Raw genomic sequence first — 18,494 nt, forward strand, 5'->3', positions numbered from 1 at the left:
TACAGGCCTCCTAACAGTGGTCAGGACCAGGGGCACAAAATGCACCACGAAATAGAAAGGGCATGTCAGAAAGGCAACGTCACAGGGATCATGCGGGACTTCAATATGCAGGTGGACTGGGTAAATAATGTTGCCGGTGGACCCAAAGAAAGGGAATTCATTGAATATTTACAGGAGGGCTTTTTGGAACAGCTTGTGATGGAGCCCACGAGGGAACAGGCCATTCTGGACTTAGTGTTATGTCATGAGCCAGACTTGATTAAAGATCTTAAAGTAAGGGAACACTTAGGAGGCAGTGATCATAATATGGTAGAATTCAATCTGCAATTTGAAAGAAAGGAGGTAGAATCAGATGTAAAGATGTTACAGTTAAATAAAGGTAACTACAGGGGCATGAGGGAGGAACTGACGAAAATCGACTGGGAGCAGAGCCTAGTGGGAAAGACAGTAGAACAGCAATGGCAGGAGTTTCTGGGAGTAATTGAGGACACAGTACAGAGGTTCATCCCAAAGAAAAGAAAGGTTATCAGAGGGGGGGGATTAGGCAGCCATGGCTGACAAAGGAAGTTAGGGAATGTATCAAAGCAAAAGGGAAAGCCTACAATGTGGCAAAGAGTAGTGGGAAGTCAGAAGATTGGGAAGGCTACAAAACCAAACAGAGGATAACAAAGAGAGAAATAAGGAAAGAGAGGATCAATTATGAAGGTAGGCTAGCCAGTAACATTAGGAATGATAGTAAAAGTTTCTTTAAATACATTAAAAACAAACGGGAGGAAAAAGTAGACATTGGGCCGCTCCAAAATGCGCTGGTAATCTAGTGATGGGAGACAAGGAAATAGCTGAGGAACTAAATAAGTACTTTGCGTCAGTCTTCGCAGTCGAAGACATGAGTAATATCCCAATAATTCAGGAGAGTCAGGGGGCAGAGTTGAATATGGTAGCCATCACAAAGGAGAAAGTGCTAGAGAAACTAAGAGGTCTAAAAATTGATAAATCTCTGGGCCCAGATGGGCTACATCCTAGAGTTCTAAAGGAGATAGCTGAAGAAATAGTGGAGGCGTTAGTTATGATCTTTCAAAATTCACTGGAGTCCGGGAAAGTCCCAGAGGATTGGAAAATCGCTGTTGTAACCCCCCTGTTCAAGAAGGGAACAAGAAAAAAGATGGAAAATTATAGGCCAATTAGCCTAACCTCGGTTGTTGGCAAGATCCATCGTTAAGGATGAGATTTCTAAATTCTTGGAAGTGCAGGGCCGGATTAGGACAAGTCAGCATGGATTTAGTAAGGGGAGGTCGTGCCTGACAAACCTGTTAGAGTTCTTTGAAGAGATAACAAATAGATTAGACCAAGGAGAGCCAATGGATGTTATCTATCTTGACTTCCAAAAGGCCTTTGATAAGGTGTCTCACGGGAGACTGCTGAGTAAAACAAGGGCCCATGGTATTCGAGGCAAGGTACTAACATGGATTGACGATTGGCTGTCAGACAGAAGGCAGAGAGTTGGGATAAAAGGTTCTTTTTCGGAATGGCAACCGGTGACGAGTGGTGTCCCGCAGGGTTCAGTGTTGGGGCCACAGCTGTTCTCTTTATATATTAACGATCTAGATGACGGGACTGGGAGCATTCTGGCTAAGTTTGCCGATGATACAAAGATAGGTGGAGGGGCAGGTAGTATTGAGGAGGTGAGGAGGCTGCAGAAAGATTTAGACAGTTTAGGAGAGTGGTCCAAGAAATGGCTGATGAAATTCAACGTGGGCAAGTGCGAGGTCTTGCACTTTGGAAAAAAGAATAGAGGCATGGACTATTTTCTAAACGGTGATAAAATTCATAATGGTGAAGTGCAAAGGGGCTTGGGAGTCCTAGTCCAGGATTCTCTAAAGGTAAACTTGCAGGTTGAGTCCGTAATTAAGAAAGCAAATGCAATGTTGTCATTTATCTCAAGAGGCTTGGAATATAAAAGCAGGGATGTACTTCTGAAGCTTTATAAAGCACTAGTTAGGCCCCGTTTAGAATACTGTGAGCAATTTTGAGCGCCACACCTCAGGAAGGACATACTGGCACTGGAGCGGGTCCAGCGGAGACTCACACGGATGATCCCAGGAATGGTAGGCCTAACATACGATGAACGTCTGAGGATCCTGGGATTATATTCATTGGAGTTTAGGAGGTTGAGGGGAGATCTAATAGAAACTTATAAGATAACGAATGGCTTAGATAGGGTGGACGTAGGGAAGTTGTTTCCATTAGCAGGGGAGACTAGGACCCGGGGGCACAGCCTTAGAATAAAAGGGAGTCACTTTAGAACAGAGATGAGGAGAAATTTCTTCAGCCAGAGAGTGGTGGGTCTGTGGAATTCATTGCCACAGTGGGCGGTGGAGGCCGGGAAGTAGTATTGAGGAGGTGAGGAGGCTGCAGAAAGATTTAGACAGTTTAGGAGAGTCTAAGACAGAAGTTGATAAATTCTTGATTTCTCGAGGAATTAAGGGCTATGGAGAGAGAGCGGGTAAATGGAGTTGAAATCAGCCATGATTGAATGGTGGAGTGGACTCGATGGGCCGAATGGCCTTACCTCCGCTCCTATGTCTTATGGTCTTATAGTCCTGAGGGAAGATCAACAATGGTTTCCCCGTGGTCCTCGTGGGGGTTATAAGGTCACACTTTCTGGCCGATATCCTAATCCCGCCAGTTGAAGCAGGCCGGGAGAATGGGAAACTTCAGGGCTCTCCTGCAATTCACCCAACAGAATGGAATTTGCGCCGGGTACAGCTCAGCCACAGCATTGCCCCCTATAGGTTTTGCCCTTCCATGCACAGAAACACTGGGCGCGATTCACCCAAATGGAAACAAAGTTCCACAGTGAGCGTGTTTAGCCGTGTGCTTCCCAGCGCTACAGAGATCGGGATGCCATTTACTAAAGCGATCCCCGACCTCCCCTCAACACCCATGCAGGTCACCCCAGCCTGATCACAAGCAGAAAATGCCACCCTGGCAGTGCCACATGGGCACCATGGCAGTGCCTGTCTGGCACCAAGGTGGCACAGCTAGGGTGCTAGGCTGGCACTGTCAGGGTACCCAGGTAGTATCAGCAGTGCCAGGGCACCGCCCTGCCCAAAGGGCATGCAGCTGGGGGCCTCCGATCCCCTGGGAGGCTCCTGCGAGTGCCGTTCTTGCTGAATGGCGTTCGCCCGAGGTCTCCGAGGTGAAGCCTCACGTATCTTGGGAATCTGCACATTCGAGTAAGACGAGTAGCCTCACTGTAACATGCAGATTTGCTAAAAAGTGATCTGTCCACAATGGGCGGGATTCACATTGCAATGACACGCGAGATCACACTGGATCTTGTGAGGCGGGGTGAGCCAGATAGATCCCGGGTACGGGGTCCCCAGCTGTAATCGGACACGCTGTCACAGCGAGCTGCGTTTGCGGTGCAGCGTGGCCATTAACTTAAACTCACTTAAATGCAGCTGACAAACAGGCAAAGCTCCTGGTCACAATACCCGGCTGTAATTACCCCAGATAGATTAGAAATACATTTACAGCAGTCAGAGCTTCACTGTGTCCTGTGACAGGGGTTGAGAAATGAGTCCTCACAACACAATTCAGTTTCACACATGCACTGACCAAATCCAGAAGCACTGCGGCAGCAAACATTTGTACCATTTGTAATGACACCTGAATGTTATAGTGAATTACTTTGCATGCTCCAAGAAGTAACTCTTTCTATGAAAACAGAAAGTTCTGAAAACACTCAGCCGGTCCAGCAGCATCTGTGGAGAGAGAAACAGCTAACGGGGGTGATTTCCCCTCCACGATGCGCCTGGTGCACCTCCTGCTATTCCGAGAGAATAGCAGGAGCCCTAAACCGGTATCATGCCGGGCACAGAATGGAGCACTGGACGGAATCCAGTTCATGACCTCAATATGTGTGAACCAGGTTTGCATATTTAAATGAGTATCGAAACACATTTCAATCTGTAATTCTGGGTATTAGCCAGGGGTTTGGGACAGGTTGGCAATGCCAGGGCGCCAAGGGGCAGTGCCAGCATGCCAAAGGGCACTGCCAAGGCAAATGGTGCCTAAGAGGGGCATGGCCTAAAAAGAGGGGCAATTGAGGGCCAGTGGCCGAAGATGGGAACATTCCATCCAAAATTAGTCATTTTTTGGGAGAATTCTGCCCAATGCCTTGAATCAACTTGAAATAAAGATCTGAAGTCAGTTTTGACTCAAAACATTAACGCTGTTTCTCTCTTCACAGCTGCTGTCAGACCTGCTGAGATTTCCAGCACAATGTTGCTTTGACTTCAGTTTCCAACATCAGTTTTTTGTTTGTATTTTTGCATTTTCTGTACCTCTCCTGTAGATCACTCCAGGTTTTCTCAGTTTTATAAGATGCCATGAGGCATAATTTCAAACCCTAGTAAAAACAAATACCAGAATTAAAAATTGACCATCCAGCAAAGATTCCGGCTCAGCCCTGGCTGCCTTTAGTGTTGATGACGCTTCTTCTTGAAATATTGTGTGAAGGGTGGTTCAGCACAGTGGGCTAAACAGCTGGCTTGTAATGCAGAACAAGACCAGCAGCGCGGGTTCAATTCCCATACCGGCCTCCCCGAACAGGCGCCGGAATGTGACGACTAGGGTCTTATCACAGTAACTTAATTTGAAGCCTACTTGTGACAATAAGCCATTATTATGAAGGTACCCCAACCTTAGGTTAGGAGCAATGTTTCCTTTCAAATTTAGTTGTGTGTGGAAAGTATTTTCAGTGCACGGGCCCTTTAAGTTTAGTTGCATGACCAAACACATCGGATTCATCATGGAATAAGCCATATCCAGGCTGCTGTGCAATCAGTGCAATTTAGCAGGAAGATTGGTCAGGCATTCCAGGATTTTGACACAGGGATTTTCCAATGAAGTGGTTTGGATGTGGATGGGAGTGTGTAATTAGGTGCAGTAACTGTCCTTATCCTCTCTTCATGGTTGACCAGACTATGTTCCTTCAATACCCCATCCCCCCCCCAATCCCCATCCCCCCACTCCCAGGGCTCCTCCCACTCCCAGGGCCCCTCCTCCCACTCCCAGGGCTCCTCCTCCCACTCCCAGGGCTCCTCCCACTCCCACTCTCACTCCCCCTCCCACTCCCAGGGCCCCTCCTCCCACTCCCAGGGCCCCCCCCCACTCCCAGGGCCCCTCCTCCCACTCCCAGGGCCCCCCCCCACTCCCAGGGCTCCTCCCACTCCCACTCTCACTCCCCCTCCCACTCCCAGGGCCCCTCCCACTCCCAGGGCCCCTCCCACTCCCCATCCCCCCTCCACCCCCGTCCCCGCCGCTGCAGCTCAATCACATTTTCTTGTTATTTTGCTCCCGGATCCGTCCGTCCTCCGGGTGGGGCCGGAAGTGGGGCCCTGAAGGGGAGGGACCGGAAGTGGGGGGAGGGACCGGAAGTGGGGGGAGGGACCGGAAGTGGGGGGGCGGGCCCGGCGGGTGACTGACAGTCTGGCCCCGCCCTCGGCGACACATGCGCGGTCCGCCTGCCGCACGGCCCTCTGGGAAGATGGCGGCCCCCGGCTCAGACCGATAGCAGAGAGCGCGGACCCCGCTCCCGCCGGCGGCCTCCCCGCGCCAACATGTCCGGAGAGCGGGTGAGAGAGAGACAGACAGCGCGGCAGCCCCCCCCCAGTTACTGAGTCTGAGTGAAGCCGGCTCCAGAACCCCCCCCACCCCGGTTGTGGTCCCAGCACCGACCCCTCTCTCTGTCAGGCAGCCAATCCTCTGTCCGTGCCGGGAACTTACCCTGAACACCATGGGCTCTTAACTTATTTAACAGTCTCCTATGCGGCACCTTGTCAAAAGCCTTCTGGAAATTAAATAAATCACATCCACTGGTTCTCCTTTGTCTAACTTCCTTGTTACCTCCTCAAAGAACTCTACCAGATTTGTCAGACACGACCTCCCTTTGACGAAGCCGTGCTGACTCAGTCCTATTTTGCCGTGCACTTGCCAGTACTCCGCAATCTCATCTTTAATAATGAACTCCAAAATCTTACTAATGACCAAAGTCAGGCTAACTGGACGATAATTTCCCATCTTCTCAGGGGGCAGCACGGTAACATTGTGGATAGCACAATTGCTTCACAGCTCCAGGGTCCCAGGTTCGATTCCGGCTTGGGTCACTGTCTGTGCGGAGTCTGCACATCCTCCCCGTGTGCGTGGGTTTCCTCCGGGTGCTCCGGTTTCCTCCCACAGTCCAAAGATGTGCGGGTTAGGTGGATTGGCCATGATAAATTGCCCTTAGTGTCCAAAATTGCCCTTAGTGTTGGGTAGGGTTACTGGATTATGGGGAGAGGGTGGCGGTGTGGACCTTGGGTAGGGTGCTCTTTCCAAGAGCCGGTGCAGACTCATTGGGCCGAATGGCCTCCTTCTGCACTGCAAATTCTATGAAATTCTGCCTCCCTCCCTTCTTAAACAGTGGTCTTGCATTCACTACTTTCCAGTCCTCTGGGACCCTCGCTGTCTTCAGTGATTCCTGAAAGATCATCACCAATGCCTCCACAATCTCCTCAGCTATCTCTTTTAGACCCTGGGGTGTAGTCTCTCCAGTCCAGATGATTTATCCACCTTCAGACCTTTCAGTTTCTCCAGCACCTTGACCTCCATGATGGCCACTGCACTTACCCCTGACTCTTGAAGTTCTGGAATCCCACTGCTGTCTTCCATTGTGAAGACTGATGCAAATTTTGTCCCCTTTTCTACTTCTGCAGCCTTATTTTCCTGTGCATCATTTATAAAAAAAATTATGAATTTGGATTTGGTACTGGGTAATGAACCAGGACGGGTGTTAGATTTGGAGGTAGGTGAGCACTTTGGTGATAGTGACCACAATTTGATTACTTCTACTTTAGTGATGGAAAGTTTAAACTAATTTGGCAGGGGAATGGGAACCGGATTTGTAGTCCAGCAACTAAGGTAGCTGATATTCAGGACGCCAAAGCATGTAATGAGGCAGTGGGGAAGGGAACACTGACAAAGGAGAGTATTTGCAGGCACGGAGATGGGTTGAAGTGTGTATACTTCAACGCAAGAAGCATCAGGAATAAGGTGGGTGAACTTAAGGCATGGATCGGTACTTGGGACTACGATGTGGTGGCCATCACGGAAACTTGGATAGAAGAGGGGCAGAAATGGTTGTTGGAGGTCCCTGGTTATAGATGTTTCAATAAGATTAGGGAGGGTGGTAAAAGAGGTGGGGGGGTGGCATTATTAATTAGAGATAGTATAACAGCTGCAGAAAGGCAGTTCGAGGAGTATCACCCTATTGAGGTAGTATGGGTTGAAGTCAGAAATAGGAAAGGAGCAGTCACCTTGTTAGGAGTTTTCTATAGGCCCCCCAATAGTAGCAGAGATGTGGAGGAACAGATTGGGAAACAGATTTTGGAAAGGTGCAGAAGTCATAGGGTAGTAGTCATGGGCGACTTTAACTTCCCAAATATTGAGTGGAAACTCTTTAGATCAAATAGTTTGGATGGGGTGGTGTTTGTGCAGTGTGTCCAGGAAGCTTTTCTAACACAGTATGTAGATTGTCCGACCAGAGGAGGGGCAATATTGGATTTAGTACTGGGTAATGAGCCAGGGCAAGTGATAGATTTGTTAGTGGGGGAGCATTTTGGAGATAGTGACCACAATTCTGTGACTTTCACTTTAGTAATGGAGAGGGATAGGTACGTGCAACAGGGCAAGGTTTACAATTGGGGGAAGGGTAAATACGATGTTGTCAGACAAGAATTGAAGTGCATAAGTTGGGAACATAGGCTGGCAGGGAAGGACACAAGTGAAATGTGGAACTTGTTCAAGGAACAGGTGCTAAGTGTCCTTGATATGTATGTCCCTGTCAGGCAGGGAAGAGATGGTCGAGTGAGAGAACCATGGTTGACAAGAGAGGTTGAATGTCTTGTTAAGAGAAAAAAGGTGACTTATGTAAGGCTGAAGAAACAAGGTTCAGACAGGGCATTGGAGGGATACAAGATAGCCAGGAGGGAACTGAAGAAAGGGATTAGGAGAGCTAAGAGAGGGCATGAACAATCTTTGGCGGGTAGGATCAAGGAAAACCCCAAGGCCTTTTACACATATGTGAGAAATATGAGAATGACTAGAGCGAGGGTAGGTCCGATCAAGGATAGTAGCGGGAGATTGTGTATTGAGTCTGAAGAGATAGGAGAGGTCTTGAATGAGTACTTTTCTTCTGTATTTACAAATGAGAGGGGCGATATTGTTGGAGAGGACAGTGTGAAACAGATTGGTAAGCTCGAGGAAATACTTGTTAGGAAGGAAGATGTGTTGGGCATTTTGAAAAACTTGAGGATAGACAAGTCCCCCGGGCCTGACGGGATATATCCAAGGATTCTATGGGAAGCAAGAGATGAAATTGCAGAGCCGTTGGCAATTATCTTTTCGTCCTCACTGTCAACAGGGGTGGTACCAGGGGATTGGAGAGTGGCGAATGTCGTGCCCCTGTTCAAAAAAGGAACTAGGGATAACCCTGGGAATTACAGGCCAGTTAGTCTTACTTCGGTGGTAGGCAAAGTAATGGAAAGGGTACTGAAGGATAGGATTTCTGAGCATCTGGAAAGACACTGCTTGATTCGGGATAGTCAGCACGGATTTGTGAGGGGTAGGTCTTGCCTTACAAATCTTATTGAATTCTTTGAGGAGGTGACCAAGCATGTGGATGAAGGTAAAGCAGTGGATGTAGTGTACATGGATTTTAGTAAGGCATTTGATAAAGTTCCCCATGGTAGGCTTCTGCACAAAGTAAGGAGGCATGGGATAGTGGGAAATTTGGCCAGTTGGATAACGAACTGGCTAACCGATAGAAGTCAGAGAGTGGTGGTGGATAGCAAATATTCAGCCTGGATCCCCGTTACCAGTGGTGTACCGCAGGGATCAGTTCTGGGTCCTCTGCTGTTTGTGATTTTCATTAATGACTTGGATGAGGGAGTTGAAGGGTGGGTCAGTAAATTTGCAGACGATACGAAGATTGGTGGAGTTGTGGATAGTAAGGAGGGCTGTTGTCGGCTGCAAAGAGACATAGATAGGATGCAGAGCTGGGCTGAGAAGTGGCAGATGGAGTTTAACCCTGAAAAGTGTGAGGTTGTCCATTTTGGAAGGACAAATATGAATGGGGAATACAGGGTTAACAGTAGAGTTCTTGGCATTGTGGAGGAGCAGAGAGACCTTGGGGTCTATGTTCATACATCTTTGAAAGTTGCCACTCAAGTGGATAGAGCTGTGAAGAAGGCCTATGGTGTGCTCGCGTTCATTAACAGAGGGATTGAATTTAAGAGCCGTGAGGTGATGATGCAGCTGTACAAAACTTTGGTAAGGCCACATTTGGAGTACTGTGTACAGTTCTGGTCGCCTCATTTTAGGAAGGATGTGGAAGCTCTGGAAAAGGTGCAAAGAAGATTTACCAGGATGTTGCCTGGAATGGAGAGTAGGTCTTACGAGGAAAGGTTGAGGGTGCTAGGCCTTTTCTCATTAGAGCGGAGAAGGATGAGGGGCGACTTGATAGAGGTTTATAAGATGATCAGGGGAATAGCTAGAGTAGACAGTCAGAGACTTTTTCCCCAGGTGGAACACACCATTACAAGGGGACATAAATTTAAGGTGAAAGGTGGAAGATATAGGAGGGATATCAGAGGTAGGTTCTTTACCCAGAGAGTAGTGGGGGCATGGAATGCACTGCCTGTGGAAGTAGTTGAGTCGGAAACATTAGGGACCTTCAAGCAGCTATTAGATAGGTACATGGATTACGGTAAAATGATATAGTGTAGATTTATTTGTTCTTAAGGGCAGCACGGTAGCATTGTGGATAGCACAATTGCTTCACAGCTCCAGGGTCCCAGGTTTGATTCCGGCTTGGGTCACTGTCTGTGCGGAGTCTGCACGTCCTCCCCGTGTCTGCGTGGGTTTCCTCCGGGTGCTCCGGTTTCCTCCCACAGTCCAAAGATGTGCGGGTTAGGTGAATTGGCCAATGATAAATTGCCCTTAATGTCCAAATTGCCCTTGGTGTTGGGTGAAGGTGTTGAGTTTGGGTAGGGTGCTCTTTCCAAGAGCCGGTGCAGACTCAAAGGGCTGAATGGCCTCCTTCTGCACTGTAAATTCAATGATAATCTATGATTAATCTAGGACAAAGGTTCGGCACAACATCATGGGCCGAAGGGCCTGTTCTGTGCTGTATTTTCTATGTTCTATGTATGTTAGGCCGACCATTCCTGGGAACATCCGTGTGAATCTCTGCTGGACCCGCTCCAGTGCCAGTATGTCTTTCCTGAGGTGTGGGGCCCAAAATTGCTCACAGTATTCTAAATGGGGCCTAACTAATGCTTTATAAAGCTTCAGAAGTACATCCCTGCTTTTATATTCCAAGCTCTTGAGATAAATGACAACATTGCATTTGCTTTCTTAATTACGGACTCAACCTGCAAGTTTACCTTTCGAGAATCCTGGACTAGGACTCCCAATCTATGATTAATCTAGGACAAAGGTTCGGCACAACATCGTGGGCCGAAGGGCCTGTTCTGTGCTGTATTTTCTATGTTCTATGTTCTATGTTAAAGGGATAGGTATATACCGCAGGGCAAGAATCTGGGGGAAAGCTAATTATGATGCGATGAGGCAAGACTTAGGATGCATCGGATGGAGAGGAAAACTGCAGGGGATGGGCACAATGGAAATGTGGAGCTTGTTCAAGGAACAGCTACTGCGTGTCCTTGATAAGTATGTACCTGTCAGGCAGGGAGGAAGTGGTCGAGCAAGGGAAACGTGGTTTACTAAGTCAGTCGAAACACTTGTCAAAAGGAAGAAGGAGGCTTATGTAAAGATGAGACATGAAGGATCAGTTAGGGCGCACGAGAGTTACAAGTTAGCTAGGAAGGTTGGAAGGACCTAAAGAGAGAGCTAAGAAGAGCCAGGAGGGGACATGAGAAGTCTTTGGCAGGTAGGATCAAGGATAACCCTAAAGCTTTCTATAGATATGTCAGGAATAAAAGAATGACGAGGGTAAGAGTAGGGCCAGTCAAGGACAGTAGTGGGAAGTTGTGCTTGGAGTCCGAGGAGATAGGAGAGGTGCTGAAAGAATATTTTTTGTCAGTATTCACACAGGAAAAAGACAATGTTGTCGAGGAGAATACTGAGATTCAGGCTGCTAGACTAGAAGGGCTTGAGGTTCATAAGGAGGAGGTGTTAACAATTCTGGAAAGTGTGAAAATAGATAAGTCCCCTGGGCCGGATGGGAGTTATCCTAGGATTCTCAGGGAAGCTAGGGAGGAGATTGCTGAGCCTTTGGCTTTGATCTTTAAGTCATCTTTGTCCACAGGAATAGTGCCAGAAGACTGGAGGATAGCAAATGTTGTCCCCTTGTTCAAGAAGAGGAGCAGAGACAACCCCGGTAACTATAGACCAGTGAGCCTTACTTCTGTTGTGGGAAGGTCTTGGAAAGGTTTTTAAGAGATAGGATGTATAATCATCTGGAAAGGAATAATTTGATTAGAGATAGTCAACACGGTTTTGTGAAGGGTAGGTCGTGCCTCACAAACTTTATTGAGTTCTTTGAGAAGGTGAGCAAACAGGTGGATGAGGGTAAAGCAGTTGATGTGGTGTATATGGATTTCAGTAAAGCGTTTGATAAGGTTCCCCACGGTAGGCTACTGCAGAAAATACGGAAGCATGGGATTCAGGGAGATTTAGCAGTTTGGATCAGAAATTGGCTAGCTGGAAGAAGACAAAGGGTGGTGGTTGATGGGAAGTGTTCAGACTGGAGTCCAGTTACTAGTGGTGTACCACAAGGATCTGTTTTGGGGCCACTGCTGTTTGTCATTTTTATAAATGACCTGGAGGACGGCGTAGAAGGATGGGTGAGTAAATTTGCAGATGACACTAAAGTCGGTGGAGTTGTGGACAGTGCGGAAGGATGTTACAAGTTACAGAGGGACATCGATAAGCTGCAGCGCTGGGCTGAGAGGTGGCAAATGGAGTTTAATGCAGAAAAGTGTGAGGTGATTCATTTTGGAAGGAATAACAGGAAGACAGAGTACTGGGCTAATGGTAAGATTCTTGGCAGTGTGGATGAGCAGAGAGATCTCGGTGTCCATGTACATAAATCCCTGAAAGTTGCCACTCAGGTTGAGAGCGTTGTTAAGAAGGCGTACGGTGTGTTAGCTTTTATTGGTTGAGGGATTGAGTTTAGGAGCCATGAGGTCATGTTGCAGCTGTACAAAACTCTCGTGCGGCCGCATTTGGAGTATTGCGTGCAATTCTGGTCGCCGCATTATAGGAAGGATGTGGAAACATTGGAAAGGGTGCAGAGGAGATTTACTAGAATGTTGCCTGGTATGGAGGGAAGATCTTATGAGGAAAGGCTGAGGGGCTTGAGGCTGTTTTCGTTAGAGAAAAGAAGGTTAAGAGGTGACTTAATTGAGGCATACAAGATGATCAGAGGATTGGATAGGGTAGACAGTGAGAGCCTTTTTCCTCAGATGGTGATGTCTAGCACGAGGGGACATAGCTTTAAATTGAGGGGAGATAGATATAAGACAGATGTCAGAGATAGGTTCTTTACTCGGAGAGTAGTAAGGGCGTGGAATACCCTGCCTGCAACAGTAGTGGACTCGCCAACACTAAGGGCATTCAAATGGTCATTGGATAGACATGTGGACGATAAGGGAATAGTATAGATGGGCTTTAGGTCGGCGCAACATCGAGGGCCGAAGGGCCTGTACTGCGCTGTAATGTTCTATGAAGTACCCAATTCTTTTTTTCTTCCAACTAAGGGGCAATTTAGCATAGCTCATACCCTGCACATCTTTGGGTTGTGGGGGTGAGACCCACACAGACACGGGGAGAATGTGCAAACTCGATGGGTCGAATGGCCTCCTTCTGCACTGTAAATTCTATGATAATCACTATGATAATCCACACGGACAGTGACCCAGGGCCAGGATCGAACCTGGGACCTCGGCGCCGTGAGGCAGCAGTGCTGACCCCTGTGCCGCCGTGCTGCCTAAAGTTCTCATCACTATCCTGCATTCTCACCTCCTTTAACTTTGATTTTTTAATTTTCCATACAACTGAACACTTGCCCCCCCCATTTAGTTTAAAGCCCCTCATACCTCCGAAACTGAAATACCCCCTATCCCTTCCCCCGTCCTCTCCCCCGTCCCTGACTTTCTAACCCCAACCCGATTCCTGACCCCTCCCCTATCCCCGACCTTCCTCTATCCCCGACCTGCTCCCCCTAACTCCAACTCCCTCACGCCGATCCCCTACCCCCTCTTATCCCAACTTTCTAACTCCAACCCCCTCACCCAATTCTTGACCCCCGACCCCTAACCCTATCCTCGACCCCATTTCTATGAACCCCTATCCCAGCCTGACCTCCGATGTCCCTCAACCTCCTCCAATATCCCCGACTCCCCTGCTCTTACCCCTGAATACCCCTTACCCCCGACAGACCCTGGTTAAAACCTCTACAGCCCTCTCAGACCCCCGAACCCAACCCTCCATTCACACGCCCGATCCAACCTAAATACCCGCCCTAACCAAATCTGACACCCCCTCAAATGCCTAACACCCATATCTTCTATCTGAGTCATGCCACCACCTCCACTAAAACTAGCCCAGGCCTTCTGTTTGCAGTGGGCAATAAATGCCTCTGTCGAGGTTGCCCAAAGTCATTGCTCTGTGTGTGTGGTTGGTGGGGGGGGGGGTCTGGGGGTGTGGGGGAGGGGGGCACTCGCTTGACTCACTCTGTGCTCCGCTTTAGAATGGCACAGTTAAACACGCCCGCTTCCCCCATTCCTATCTCTCCTTTAGCTGCAGCTCTGCTATTGTCACTCCGTAAGGTTGACTGCCTTGTACCTTGTTATCTTTTGAACCACATTGGAGTGGAAAATGGTTTACGTCACAGTGTGAGGGTGGTGGAGGGGGCATAAGAATAAATGCACAAGGTTTTTCTCCACATTCTGAGAGTGGGTCCCTCGGTGCGCACTTTGGGGAAAGAAAGGATTTCAGGATGTTGGCGAACGATTGGGTGAGCTTTGTAGCAGGAACGGAATAGTGTGTGTATATCATTTGGAGGTTGGAACAGTGTTGAACAGAATGTAAGCAGCTTGTATTTAATCTGTGATGCTGCTGCAGTTTTTGTCACATTCTGTTTTATATTTTCTGCACTAAAAATTTGCAGATAATTGTTATAAACAAATGTTGAATATTCAAGGGAGATTCACAATTAATTTTACTACCAAGGCAGCATAAGCTAATTTCACCAAGTCGTTGGTGCACATCTTTGAAAGAATGAGTTTAGGTTCAATGGGCGGATGGTGAGGGGTACAAGTATTTAGTTGTTTGCAAGTATATACTGATGCTGTATTTAAAAAGGACAGTAACATTGAGTTTTATAAATAGGCATATACAGTACCAGACTGAACAGAGGATGAAAAGATAGTAAAAGCTAATGTTGAAACCAAAGGGAACAGAACAAACGTGCTTTTATACTCTGTCCAGTTTCGGTACCAAATTATAGAAAGAATATGAAAGTTCCAGAGAATCTACAACACAGATCCAGAGAATTATACCAAGGATGGAAATAATCCTAATCCTGTTATCTCTATTGGAGCACAGAGGCTCAAAGGGAAATTAAGATTTAAAAAAAATTTTGATAGGGAAAAATTATTTTGCCTGGCTGGAGATGATTCAGCAATGAGTTAGAAGCAGTTTGAACCTCGTGAGGCAATAATTTGGGAGTAATCCCCATCTTGCAGAGAGAAGCAGTGTAAAGTTCTTTGCTGCAGGAACTGGCTGAAGCAACTTTTAACAAGATAAGCATTTGAAAGAGGAAAATGGGAGGCTAAAAGCAGAGAGAGCTGCACAATGGGACAGTTTGTCATGGTGAATTGAATGGCCACCTCCCATGCTGCAAATGGTCTTGAGATATAACCAGTGGGTTACTTTTGGATTTGGTTATTTTATAGTCAAATGTTACCGACAATTTGTGCACAGTCAGATGTCACAGCTGGGAATCGGGATGAATATGCCGTTGATGTGATCTGAGTGAAAGGATGAATATTGGGCAGAATGAGAGGAAAATCTCTCCCCCCTTCTCCATATGGGTTGTGTGATCTTAAATTTGTTCCCGAGCGAGGAGAGAGTCTCTGTTTAATGTTTGATCCGAAAGACCTTTGGTGATTTCGGTAACTCAACATTGAGCTAAGGCTCCAGAGTGGGTTGTGTGCTCCAGTCTGTCCGGGGGTGAGGGGGGGTGGGGGGGGTTGTACCTACATCCTCTGGCTTAGAGCAGAGAGTGCTAACCATTTCAAATTGTCACTCAGCAATTTCAGGAAAGGTCAGGAAAAAAATTTGCACAGGTATAAATAGCCAGAGTGACTCTGGGCAGTGTAGTTAGTTGATCAAGCAATTGTGTGATACTGTCCATGGTGAGGAAGCAGTGTGTTTCTATGGAAGGTGAGCTCGGTGGTGTACACGTGGTATCTCTCAACTCCACTAATCTTGGAGAGGCATTTACTGCATTGACTAAAGTCAGTAAAGATAATCTGTACAACAGGGAGAATGGTGGTTTTAGCTACACAGATTGGTAACATGATCATACCCTGTATCACGTATCAGCTTGATGATAACTTACTGCAATGTTGGAAGATTTTTGAATATGAATTTTACTCCAAAGTCTGACTTGGTTTTATTGCGAAGGTGAGTGGGATTCTGTCCTCTGGAACCTCATTGCATCTAGCCCCGATATTAAACAGCGGAATCACCGAGGAGTTGAAATAATACGTGGAGAATTAAACAAAATATTGAGATTGTTACTCTGAATATTTAAGCTGGTCAGTGTGGAACAGCACAGGATTCATTTTCTCCATATGGAGAAGGGGAGAGAATTTTTTTTTAAAAAAAAATAAAATAAATTTAGAGTACCCAATTCATTTTTTCCAATTTAAGGGCAATTTAGAGTGTTCAATCCACCTACCCTGCACATCTTTGGGTTGTGGGGGCAAAACCCACACAGACACGGGGAGAATGTGCAAACTCCATATGGACAGTGACCCAGAGCCAGGATCGAACCTGAGACCTCGGTGCCGTGAGACTGCAGGGCTAACCCACTGCGCCACGGTGCTGCCTGAGGGGAGAGAAATTCAACTCTAATCACAGGCATATCACCGCTACAAATGTACAATTCCTCCATCACAAATATTTTTATTTTATGGCCAAATGTACTGATTCAGTTTGAAGTTGACTCAATTTTGTGTAATCCGTGACCTGACATTGTGTGTTATCAAATTACCTCCCAAATGAATCTAACATTTAGAAATGCATTTGAATTGCACATTCAGTTTGATTAGCGTCTGTCTTTCAGTGTTGATGTTTTTGATATTGTGTGGCCGCTCTATAATGATCCACATCACACCTGCACATTCTTCAATGCGCACCTTTAGGTATTGGATAATTTTGGTTGTCGGTAAATTTGTCATTTCTGAAACATTATCCCTTCTAGAACTCTGCTGCTCACGGTGAGAATTCTTCTAGAATCATCCGAGTTGGAACGAGAAAGAGTCAGGTAAGTTGCTAACTTCTTGTTTCTGAAAGATTCCCAGCAAGCTGAAGCTATATCTGTATTGAATTCTGCATCCTGCTGTTTTTTGTGGGGAAAATAATCAAAATCCTTTGATTTCCTCAATGGTTAAGACATCATTTCAAAACTCTAACACGTTTGTATGGACGGAGCACTGTACCTTCAGGCAATTCCTGTGTGCAGCATCATAGCTTAAACTCGTGGGATGGTATTGTAATCACCATGAGCAGTAGCTAGTGTGTGAAGGTGATGGGTTTTCCCGCCGTCTCTTATCCATATCGGCAGAATTGTGCCAGTTTGTAGCTGAGTCATTGCAGAGGGAATTGTGGGAGGGGGAGCTTGCATCATTAAACTAAAGGGAGGGGCAGGTGGACTGTCTAGATAAGTACTTTTGTTCAGAGAATTCTCCAGATTACTACACAATAATTGTCAAGATTCCTCTGAAATACTGGTAAGAGTTTCAGCAAAAATATGTACAGCTATACAACAGCCGCTTAAACCTTTCTCGATCTAGCATTAGATATGCGTTTCTCTGAGACCAAGCATGCAAGTGCAGCAAGCAGTTAAGGAGGCAAATGATATGTTGGCCTTCATTGCAAGAGGATCAAGGATCTCTTGCTGCAGCTGTACAGGGTCTGGGTGAGACCACACCTGGAGTATTGTGTTCAGTTTTGGTCTCCTTGCCAAAGAAAGGATAAACTTGTCATTGAGGGAGAGCAGCGAAGGTTCACCAGACTGATTCCCGGGATGGCAGGATTGTTGTGTGAGGAGAGATTGGGTTGACGGGGCCTGTATTCACTGGAGTTCAGAAGAATGAGAGGGAACCTCTAACGACATAGGTAGGAAAGGGGACAAGGATGTCAGGCAGGCTTTCAGGGAGCTAGGATGGAAGCTCAGAACTAGAACAAACAGAGTTGTTATCTCTGGGTTGTTGCCCGTGCCACGTGATAGTGAGATGAGGAATAGGGAGAGAGAGCAATTAAACACGTGGCTACAGGGATGGTGCAGGCAGGAGGGATTCAGATTTCTGGATAACTGGGGCTCTTTCAGGGGAAGGCGGGACCTCTACAGACAGGATGGTCTACATCTGAACCTGAGGGGCACAAATATCCAGGGGGGGAGATTTGCTAGTGCTCTCTGGGGGGGTTTAAATTAATGCAGCAGGGGCATGGGAACCTGGATTGTAGTTTTAGGGTATAGAGTATAGAGAGTATGAGAATGAGAGTATAGAGGTCAGGAGCACAGATTTGACGTCGCAGGAGGGGGCCAGTGTTCAGGTAGGTGGTTTGAAGTGTGTCTACTTCAATGCCAGGAGTATACGAAACAAGGTAGGGGAACCGGCAGCATGGGTTGGTACCTGGGACTTCGATGTTGTGGCCATTTCGGAGACATGGATAGAGCAGGGACAGGAATGGATGTTGCAAGTTCCGGGGTTTAGGTGTTTTAGTAAGCTCAGAGAAGGAGGAAAAAGAGGGGGAGGTGTGGCGCTGCTAGTCAAGAGCAGTATTACGGTGGCGGAGAGGATGCTAGATGGGGACTCTTCCGAGGTAGTATGGGCTGAAGTTAGAAACAGGAAAGGAGAGGTCACCCTGTTGGGAGTTTTTTATAGGCCTCCTAATAGTTCTAGGGATGTAGAGGAAAGGATGGCGAAGATGATTCTGGATAAGAGCGAAAGTAACAGGGTAGTTATTATGGGAGACTTTAACTTTCCAAATATTGACTGGAAAAGATATAGTTCGAGTACAATAGATGGGTCGTTTTTTGTACAGTGTGTGCAGGAGGGTTTCCTGAAACAATATGTTGACAGGCCAACAAGAGGCGAGGCCACGTTGGATTTGGTTTTGGGTAATGAACC

General features: G+C 47.0%; 2 protein-coding genes across 5 annotated transcripts in view; one reads left to right on the forward strand and one right to left on the reverse strand.

Moving 5' to 3' along the window:
- LOC140398096 (uncharacterized) overlaps positions 1–5,416 on the reverse strand; it is a 75,285-nt gene extending 69,869 nt beyond the window's left edge. For all 3 annotated transcript variants that reach the window (XM_072486334.1, XM_072486333.1, XM_072486335.1), the window contains exons 1-2: positions 5,345–5,416; positions 4,350–4,414 (exon numbers count right to left, since the gene is read on the reverse strand). In XM_072486334.1, coding sequence (XP_072342435.1) covers positions 4,350–4,396 — 47 coding nt within the window. In that variant the 5' untranslated portion in view covers positions 4,397–4,414; positions 5,345–5,416. The remainder of the gene's footprint in view (positions 1–4,349; positions 4,415–5,344) is intronic.
- Positions 5,417–5,506: 90 nt separating this feature from the next.
- The window catches only part of hmbsb (hydroxymethylbilane synthase, b), a 53,150-nt gene continuing 40,162 nt past the window's right edge, over positions 5,507–18,494 (forward strand). Inside the window, exons 1-2 of one of the 2 annotated variants that reach the window (XM_072486339.1) lie at positions 5,507–5,642; positions 16,562–16,624. In XM_072486339.1, the coding sequence (XP_072342440.1) occupies positions 5,628–5,642; positions 16,562–16,624 (78 nt within the window). In that variant the 5' untranslated portion in view covers positions 5,507–5,627. Of the gene's footprint in view, positions 5,643–14,041; positions 14,087–16,561; positions 16,625–18,494 lie in introns of those variants that run through there. The other variant, XM_072486338.1, reaches the window with a different exon arrangement.

Source organism: Scyliorhinus torazame, chromosome 21, assembly GCF_047496885.1.
Source record: "Scyliorhinus torazame isolate Kashiwa2021f chromosome 21, sScyTor2.1, whole genome shotgun sequence".
In the NCBI taxonomy this organism is placed as follows: Eukaryota; Metazoa; Chordata; class Chondrichthyes; order Carcharhiniformes; family Scyliorhinidae; genus Scyliorhinus; species Scyliorhinus torazame.